This window comes from Tribolium castaneum, chromosome 1 (assembly GCF_031307605.1).
Source record: "Tribolium castaneum strain GA2 chromosome 1, icTriCast1.1, whole genome shotgun sequence".
Lineage (NCBI taxonomy): Eukaryota > Metazoa > Arthropoda > Insecta > Coleoptera > Tenebrionidae > Tribolium > Tribolium castaneum.
The window spans coordinates 14,151,212-14,160,810 of record NC_087394.1 but is presented as its reverse complement, the minus strand read 5'-3'; the positions used below and the strand labels follow the sequence as shown (position 1 = coordinate 14,160,810).

The 9,599-nt window shown below is 28.6% G+C and overlaps 1 protein-coding gene across 5 annotated transcripts in view; it reads right to left on the bottom strand.

Annotated features, from left to right (window-relative positions):
- Positions 1–3,822: 3,822 nt before the first annotated feature.
- LOC654915 (protein amalgam) overlaps positions 3,823–9,599 on the bottom strand; it is an 89,854-nt gene continuing 84,077 nt past the window's right edge. The window contains exons 7-9 of one of the 5 annotated variants that reach the window (XM_008195135.3): positions 6,240–6,296; positions 5,267–5,362; positions 3,823–5,061 (exon numbers count right to left, since the gene is read on the bottom strand). In XM_008195135.3, the coding sequence (XP_008193357.2) occupies positions 4,973–5,061; positions 5,267–5,362; positions 6,240–6,296 (242 nt within the window). In that variant the 3' untranslated portion in view covers positions 3,823–4,972. The remainder of the gene's footprint in view (positions 5,062–5,266; positions 5,363–6,239; positions 6,297–9,599) is intronic. The other 4 variants (XM_064359759.1, XM_008195140.3, XM_015978362.2 and 1 more) reach the window with 4 other exon arrangements.

The window sequence follows — 9,599 nt, the reverse complement described above, 5'->3', positions numbered from 1 at the left end:
AACTAAAGAGGTAAAAAAGATGTAAAATGAGACGCTGAATAATAATTAGCAATAAAATACAAGGGGGTAATTAAAAAAATCAAATTATGGCCCAAAATGAATGTGTCACAGCAAGGTGACGCTACAATGCAAATGAGTAGTCTTGCCACCAAAAGATACCTCAGACTTTTGTTTACCTAAGGACAAAGTCCGAGCTTGATATCCCAAAAACCAAGGGCACTGCAATTTTTTGATAATGTGCCTACAGATGAATTAAATTGTAGAAAAAATTTAATAATTTCTAAACGGTTAAACTAAACTGATTTATACAGCTTAAAAAGTGCAAATTTAAATATGTACAATTATACAGGGGGTATCATTTAAACAAACCATGTTAAAGGCTGCACTGTAAAAATGAAACATCCTGTATAAAGCAAAATAATTTTAGAACTTACACTTTAACTGCCCATTTGCAGTATCATTTACTTTATTTCAATATCTTTGAAAGTGCATGAGCAACCGAGCACGCCCATATCAATGACTCATCCTGTATACAAGTTATGAATTTTATTCCAGTTAAAAATTCCACACTGTATAAAATTAGTGCATTTTGAAAGATTTTAGGTCTTTTTCGGTTGTTTAATTTTGGGAAAACAGCTAAATTTTTATGTCCACCAATTTTTTCGTAATTTTTTAAGTTAAGGAGCACACAAAGAAACAGTTTTAAAGACCTCAAACAATAAACTCCAACTACATATAATTCGAACACTGTTCTAAAAAAGAATCTCTTTCAAAATTAAACAAATTCGAAATCCATAAATTTCTATAAAAACCCTTCACAAATGAAATCATTGTTTCGAAATATCGGATTATAATAGATTTTGTGAAATAAATTAGACACAAAAAAAACAGGAAATAGAAAATATTATTGTTAAATACATAAAAAAAGATTGCACATAATTATTGTGTGTTTCATTTTCTTTAAAAATAAATACAATCAATTGCAATACTACAGAGTGAGTCTACTAAAAGTATATTTTAATTATACCATAAAAACTAACAATCGCACATCGTTCAGCGTCTGTTATTTAATAAATTAGTAACAATTAAAAATTTAAATAAACATAATTTTCGTAATATTTCTTAATTTTATTAATATTAATATTCTGAATTAATTACAAAAAATGTACCTACATAGAGAAAAATATTAGATATTTAACAGCAAATGCAAAATTCGATACAACTATTAGTTTCTAATGATATCTGATTTCTCAGTTTCTAAGATACAGTAAAATATAATTTTAGCAGACTCCCCTATTATATCGTTTTTGGTTCAGTTTTTGGAGTTTAAAAGTTTTTGGTATCCTCTACTAGACCTAAAAAACTCCTAAGGATGGGGAAAAAGTGAGAAAAAAACTGTTTTGTTCAATTTTTAATCTATACATTCATTTACATTAACATTACAAAGAGCCAATAGACCAATCCGTTCTAGCTACTGTAAAATTTCCAAAAACTCCTGATATGCTGAAACAGATTGAATTTGCATTTAGTCCACCTTGCAAAAAAATAGCTTCAGATTTGTGCTTTTATTTTTGAATACTGACCAATTCGACCTAAGCGTTAATTAGGTACAGGTAACTTAAAGTTATCTAATTTTTAAAGTTAGTCGTTGCCAACTTTTTGATTTCGGCTTGTTACGAATATCAGTGGCGTCCTATGGCTTTAGAGATTGTCGAGTAGGCAGTTCAACAACACAGGGAAGAAAATTCACAAATAACGATCTAGGAACATGCTTAGATGTTGACAGTATTCACGGAATAAATATCGTAGAAAAAAATTATAGTCCATTTATGCTTGTGAATTTTGAGATGACATTTATGCTCCTGAAAATTATGGTTAGAAAAGATTATTGGTTATTTAGAGCAGGAAGTAATTAACATTTATATTTTTCGCGACGTTTCGATTTTTATTAAATCTTCAACAGGCATCAATAATTATACGTCTTCCTTGAACTTGACATAGCACAAACACTCAAACACTCGTGAAACCCATCACTCACAGATGATGAACAACTTTTCTTTACTTGTATAATAATAAACTATTATTCTTCGACACTGTCAAAATTTATGGTTTTCCCCTCTGTAAGGAAGTTTTGACATTTATTTATTATATTTAACAGATTTAAAGCAAATATTGCCTAGTATTCAAATTCGATACGTAAATTAAAAAATCAGATATAAATTATTAATTGGTGTTGTTACTTAATCAGAATAAGAACAATTTCGGACATAGAAAAAAATGGTTCTTGTAGTAAAAAGCCGTTACTTCAGCGTATTTTTGAGACTCAAAAGTTAAAATGCACATTTTTATTATTGCTTTTTAGTTGTTTCATTGCTTATTTGGATTATTTTACCAGGTTTTCGAAGTGCCTAACTGTATCCTGGTGTAGAACTAATATTCTGTCTAGAAAAAAAAGTAGTAGGAAGTATTAGCTGTTTCATAATTATAAAAATGACAACGTGGTATTTTCTCTCAAAATTAGCTGTTATAAATTATTCATATGCACTTCAAAAAAAAAAAAATAATAATAATAACTAATGAAATGAATATATGTATTGTAACTTTATCGATCTTATTTAAAAAAATGAATCGGTAAAATGCGACGTTGGCGTTTTTATAGTTTTGAAAAAGCTAACAGATATGGTACCTTCGAACCGAGATGTAATATTCAGTTAACAAGTTTGTTGCCACAGTTTTTTATTAAACTAATTATTATCCTGATCCATTAATGAAAAGTTATTTTGTGGTAAGTATCTAAAAATGAGAAACAACTCTGACCTCTTTTTCAATAATTTTGAAAAAGAATTTTTAATTATTCTTCTATTGGAACAAATTTACATGATTTTTATTGAATTTTTTCCAGTGCCCTAACTTCCTGATCCAGAAATAAAAATCCATGTTAAGGTGTAGTAATTATCTTTCTTTTTTTAAAAGTCGATTTTTAAATGAGTTTTGCATTTATGTCAATCGTTCTGCTCCAAAAATTAAAACTTATTTTGGGATGTCTAAAAACAATGGATTTTGTATGTTTTTTGGGTGCTTTTACCGTAATTATGTTTGATTTTGCATGACTCTCAACGGTTTCCCAATTTCTGGTGACCTATAGATTTTTAGGTAATTTTGGGGTGCATATAAAATTAGTGATTTTTAGATTTTAGGTCTTTTTTGGTTGAATACTTTTGGGAAAACAGCAAAATTTTTACTTCCACAAATGAATTCGTAATTTTCTGATTTAAGGGGCACACAAAAAACAGTTTTAAAGACCTTAAACAAAAAACTACAATTCGAACACTGTTCTAAAGGGGAATCTCTGTCACAATTAAACAGTTTTGAACTCCATAAGTTTTTATAAAAACCTTCCACAAATAAAATAATTGTTTCGAAATATCCGACTTTAATAGCTATAAGATAAGACACAACAAAAAACAGAAATTAGGAAGTATCATTGTTAATACATAAATAACTCAGGTATACTTTTTTGTATAAAAAACAATTAAAATTTTAAACAAACGTAATTTTGGTGCTATTTACTAATTTTATTGATATTAATATTCTGAATTAACTAATTTTAATTATAAGGGTAGAAAAATTCTGAAAAAAAAACGCACATACTTAGAGAAAAACATTAGGTATTTAACAGCAAACGCAGATATAGTAAAATATAATTTTAGCAGGCTCACGTCTTATATCGATTTTGGTTCAGTTTTTTGAGTTTAAAATGTTTTGGTATCCTCTACTAGACCTAAAAAACTCTTAAGGATGGGGAAAAAGTGAGAAAAAAACTGTTTTGTTCAATTTTTAATCTATACATTCATTTACATTAACATTACAAAGAGCCAATAGACCAATCCGTTCTATCTACTGTAAAATTTCCAAAAACTCCTGATATGCTGAAACAGATTGAATTTGCATTTAGTCCACCTTGCAATTGATCTATTTATAAACCCCTGTAACAATCGAAATAATAAGCAACAATTTTTAGTTTATATAAACACTTTGCTCTAATGTAAGGCATTTACTAGTTCCCCATATTACAATTTGCAAAGTAAAACAACGACAAATACAAAAAAAAATTGTTAAATGTTCAGGGAACTTTAGGCATTATGGTTTTTAGAAAAATATAATAAAAAATAGAACAAGAGTCATTATAAATACATGTTCACATCACACACAGTATTTACAATAATTATTATGCCTAAAACTTAACTAAAAATGTATAAAAAATTCAACCCAACTACGCCAATTATTATGAAAGGCGGTTTGTGTGACGAAGTTGAGCTAAATTTGGTCAAATGATTATGAAACATGAACATAAAATAGTCAGTTGATTAGACTAGACAACTAAAAATTTCGTGAACTATTTTTGAAAAAAGTTTAAACAAGTAATTTCATCGTCGGGAAAAATTCTACAAAACAGTAAAAAAACGGGGTGCGATAACAGGAATGTAAGTATTTATCGTTCAAAAATAATAAAATTTAAACTTTTTCCAAAAAAAATAGCTTCAGATTTGTGCTTTTATTTTTGAATACTGACCAATTCGACCTAAGCGTTAATTAGGTACAGGTAACTTAAAGTTATCAAATTTTTAAAGTTAGTCGTTGCCAACTTTTTGATTTCGGCTTGTTACGAATATCAGTGGCGTCCTATGGCTTTAGAGATTGTCGAGTAGGCAGTTCAACAACACAGGGAAGAAAATTCACAAAAAAATACGTTGCAAAGAAGCACTCATGAGATACGACAACTAAAATGAACACAATAAATCGTACAAAACGTATGTACAGTTACTGAATTTACAGTAAGTAAAGGTAAGTATACAAGAATAAATCAACTGTTTTATAATTTACTTAAAATTACTTTAAATACTTTGGTTTAACTTTTTAAGCTACCAGTAAGTGCGCTGATAAGTTCCTCCATTACACAAGCTCTCGTGTATTATATCCTCAGTGATTGTAGGAAGGTAATTAAGGCTATGCTAGTCATTAGCGCAGTTGGAGTAACGGAAGAAGCCGATGACTCAGTAACTGGAAGAAAACGGTTCAATTAATTATTGCAAGAACAAATTTCCAAAAAGTATCTCAGACGCACTCTTACGTACCAATTATTATGCCAATTCGATAAATTTTGTGTAAAAAACAGTGATGATGGTGACAATGATTTGAAACTTTATACAGTACAGTTTTATTGTTTTAAATTTGTATTCAATTTTTGTCACGTTTTTATAGTTACCTGATTTCGACGAGTCTTTAACAGATCCACTTTTAATTTCGCTTTCTTGGTGTTCTGCGGGTTCTGTGGGAGGTGTGGGTGTAGTTATTTGTCTTTCTGTGTGTGCAATAAATCATGAAAATGTAGATCAAATTAAAAATAATCTTGCTTCAGTACTGTATAAAGACTGCGTTGAATGGATGGGGTTGTTAGAAGAAAGGTTAGTAAGAAAAGAGACTGAAAGGCAGTGATGGGCATACTTATACCGGGTGCTCAAAAACCGGCGCACCAACTCAATGGAGTGTGGTAGAGAATTGCTTACACATAAAGGTAAAAATAATAAAAAAATCCTTTGTATTAAAGTTATTGATAAATAACGGATTTTAGATAAATGATATGTGGCAACGTTGTCTAACAGTCATGATCGCAATAGAATTTGAGCAACAATAAAAATAAATTATTTTTGAAACGGTTTCCCAGGAAATAGTTCCCAGTGTTGGCACATCTACAAACTGTGTTTTTTTTTTAATTTATTTATTTTTAATTAAAAAAACTGCTAAGATCTGATAGTAAATTTAAAAATAATTATTCATCGTTTTGTTAGGAAAGGATTACTTAGTGCGAAACATAAAAACATTAAAAAATAATAAAAATTGAGAAAGTTAACAAAATAAGTGTGTAGTTCCAATTTTTTAAAATATAACATTAGGAATTTTTTCAAGATTTTTCCCGTGATCTACACATGCTTCTCAACAACGTACCACTGAGTTGGTGCGCCAGTTTTTGAGCACCCTGTATAGACTACATGCAGTACACTCACAAAGTTAATAAGTATGACCACTGTATGGCTGAAGAGAGGATAGACATGTTGTATATTTTTTTTAAGAAAGAATATTTAAAGCAGCGTTTACATCATTAATATTCGTTGCAAATGTCATAAAAATAATGCAAACACTTTTTGTTTGTGGTAAAATAATAATAATAAAGTTTGTACCTTTTCCGTGTTTATGACCTTTTTTCTGATCTTTGTGGTGTCCGTGTTTATTATGAACTGTGCAAAAAAAGCAAAATAATATTAAGCAATCAATAAGTGTTAAAAATAATAATCAAAAATCGTGCAGAGAAATCGTCAAACTGGTGTTCAAAATTGCACTCAAAATAATTTTCCAGCTCCAACGTTAAAAAATTAACAATTCGCAAAATATTATGTATTCGAAATTATAAAATAAAACCAGATTTGTGTACGAAAGCATCTTCTCGCTATGATTATTTTTTAGCAAATTAATTAAAAATCAATATGGTATTGATTCCTGCTCAAAAATTGTATTTTGTCAAAAACAATTAATTAATTGGACTTCTTGTTATAGGTAGGCAATTTGACCGCTTTAACCAAGAAATCGCAAAAATTAACAAACTTTAATTAATAATAGCCTTATTTAGTTCGTTTTTTATCGAGGAATCATTTAAACTGTTCTAAATGAAAAAAAAAATGCTAGAATAGCACGTCTTGAAGTATTCCTACAGCAAGTTAGTTCGTTTTTTTGGTGAATAAACCGTTCCGTTTTTAAGTGGGAAATTGTTTAAAATATTTTTTTCAAAAACACAAGTGCCAAATATCAAGACGTTTTAATATATATACTCGTATATTCCGAATCAATTTGGCCCGTTTTTTGCATTACTGTCATACCATCATTTAAGAGCAACGCAGCTTAATTTTTATTTTATTCAGACAAACTTTTTCGAGTCAATATTTTTTTGAAATTACAGATTAAAGGAGCCATCCAACATAACGATGGCTACGTTATGTTTATTTCAGCCACTATTCAGAGCGATTTTGCTCTTTTTTAAGTCAGAACTCCACTTATTTAAAAGACTGATGAAAGAAATAGAACAAATAAAAAATAGAAAAACAAAATAAAATAATTTAATACGACTTAAGTCGAAGGTCTGTTGTGCAAACAGTAAAAGAACATAAGCAATTTAACAAATATAATAACGAATAACAAAGATAAAAAACAGCTAAAAAGTAAAATTATAATTTTATTAAATACATTTTTTTAATTCAATAGTTTAGTAAATTTAATTTTGTTAAAAAAGTCAAAAACACTGTATTCAACATAAAGAAATAAAATGTTACAATTTCGCTTTGAAAGATACTTATATTATGGAGCGGTTTATAGAAGTGTTTTTTATTTAATCTGCAATTAAGTGCCTGATTACTGATCACGTGACCAAATTGAACCAATCAGATGCTCTAATTCACGAAATTAATTTTTAACAACACATTAAATTTTAGTCGAGCTTTCTACATGTCATCTCAATTGAATAAAAATGTCAAAATCGCATTTTACCAATTACTTTTTTAAATAACGTTGATAAAAATTTAAAATAGTTGTTGATAGATATATATTGAAATTATAAATCGCATTAGAGTATGAATAATTTATAATAACTAAAAGGCGGTATTGATTTTTTTATTAAATCGGAATAGATATTATAGGGTAAATTCGTGATATATTCCCCTAAAACTATTTTTTTTTCAAAAAACAATTTAACTTATTTTACTTAATTAAGACTTTTTTATGTGAAGTTTGTCCCTAATTTTGACGTCATTTTATATTGATTAGGATTTTTTTAAATATTTTTTTAAGTCATAAAATTTATTTTTGAGCAATTTTTAAAATGGCTCTGTATATACAGTCACGATCAAAAAGAACCACACACCAACCAACTTATAAAAGCTTGACTAAAAGCTTTTAGGTCAAAGTTTCAACAAACCGGTAAGTTTACAAACTCCCCAGTTAGCTTACGAAATGTAGAGCTAGTTTATAAACTAGCCAAATGTACAGGGTGCTTAAAAATTAATAGTATGTGGCAGAGAAATGTGGGAAAGTTGTCTAACAATTGTTATTGCAATAGAGCTTGATCAATAATAAAAATAAATAGTAAATTTTAAAATAATTATTCATCATTGTATTAGAGAACCATTACTTAGTCTGAAACATAAAAGCATAAAAAATAATGAAAACTAAAGAAGTTGACAAAATAATTTAGTAGACTTTTTTCAGAATTTTTCCCTTAATCCATACATTATTTCTCAACAACATACCACTGAGTTCGTGCGCCAGTTTTTGAGCAGCCTTTATAGAATAACTGTAATATACCAAAATGATTTGTCGCTGAGGTTTTAGGGATGTCATTCCTTTTGCTCGTGACTGTACATAGCAGCGGATCTAACACTTGGCAAATTTACTTACACATGTATTAAGAAAAGAATACACATGTATTAGGTAAAGAAGTGTCTTATTTATAAGACAGTTCAGAACTTTTGCCTTGAATTGACAAACATTTTGTATTTATGGTCAATTAAAAAAAAAAATTAAACTGCCTAACATATCAAAATGATTTGTGGCTGCGGTTTTAGAGGTGTCATTCCTTTCGATCGAGACTGTACATAGCAACGGGTCTAACGCTTGCCAAATTTTATCATAAACGGTTAATATTTTTTAATTATTAGGTTTTTCCTGATACTTACACATGTATTAAGTAAAGAATACACATGTATTAGGTAAAGAAGTGTCTTATTTATAAGACAGTTCACAACTTTTGCCGTGAATTGTCAAACATTTTCTATTTATGCTCAATTAAAAACTTTTGCTGAATGTTATATAGAATTGTATTTGTAAACAGTACAGAAACAGCGAAACAGCAACAACCTAAACATAGTGTGAAAAGTAATTCTTCCAGCAACCTTTTTTAATATCAACATGAAAAAATCATCTAACATTTGAGCACGTTTGTCAATAATCTTGTGTGATGTTTTCTACTTATAACTTACAATACATAATAAAATCGCTTTTTAGTTTATACACACTTCTAACCATTGGCACCGATCAACATGTACTAAAAAAAAATGTTGAGAAAATCATTTTAAAAAATTAGGGAAAATCTTGAGGAAATCATCATAAAGTCAGAACTCTGGTCCTATAAAATTTATACTGCGGCGGTTTAGCCCTTGGAATTGAAATAAATATTAAATAAAAATGTAATAAAACAATTTGCCCGCACATTTGATAATTTAGAGAATTTTAAATTTTAATTTCAAAGCTCAGTGCAAATGTGAAAATAATAGCACATCGAATAGCACATTAAACGGTATACAATTAGGTACTCAATTAGTTTACAAACTGTATGATAATGAAATTATGAAAATTGCACGACTGTGCACGAGTTCAAAATGAGTGTAAACAAATGGTTATAAAACGGACGAACACGAAATGATTTATTAAACGCCCGTTAATCAACAGGTGCATTTCTAGCAAATATGATTTGTTTCTTTTTGTTTAAAATAATA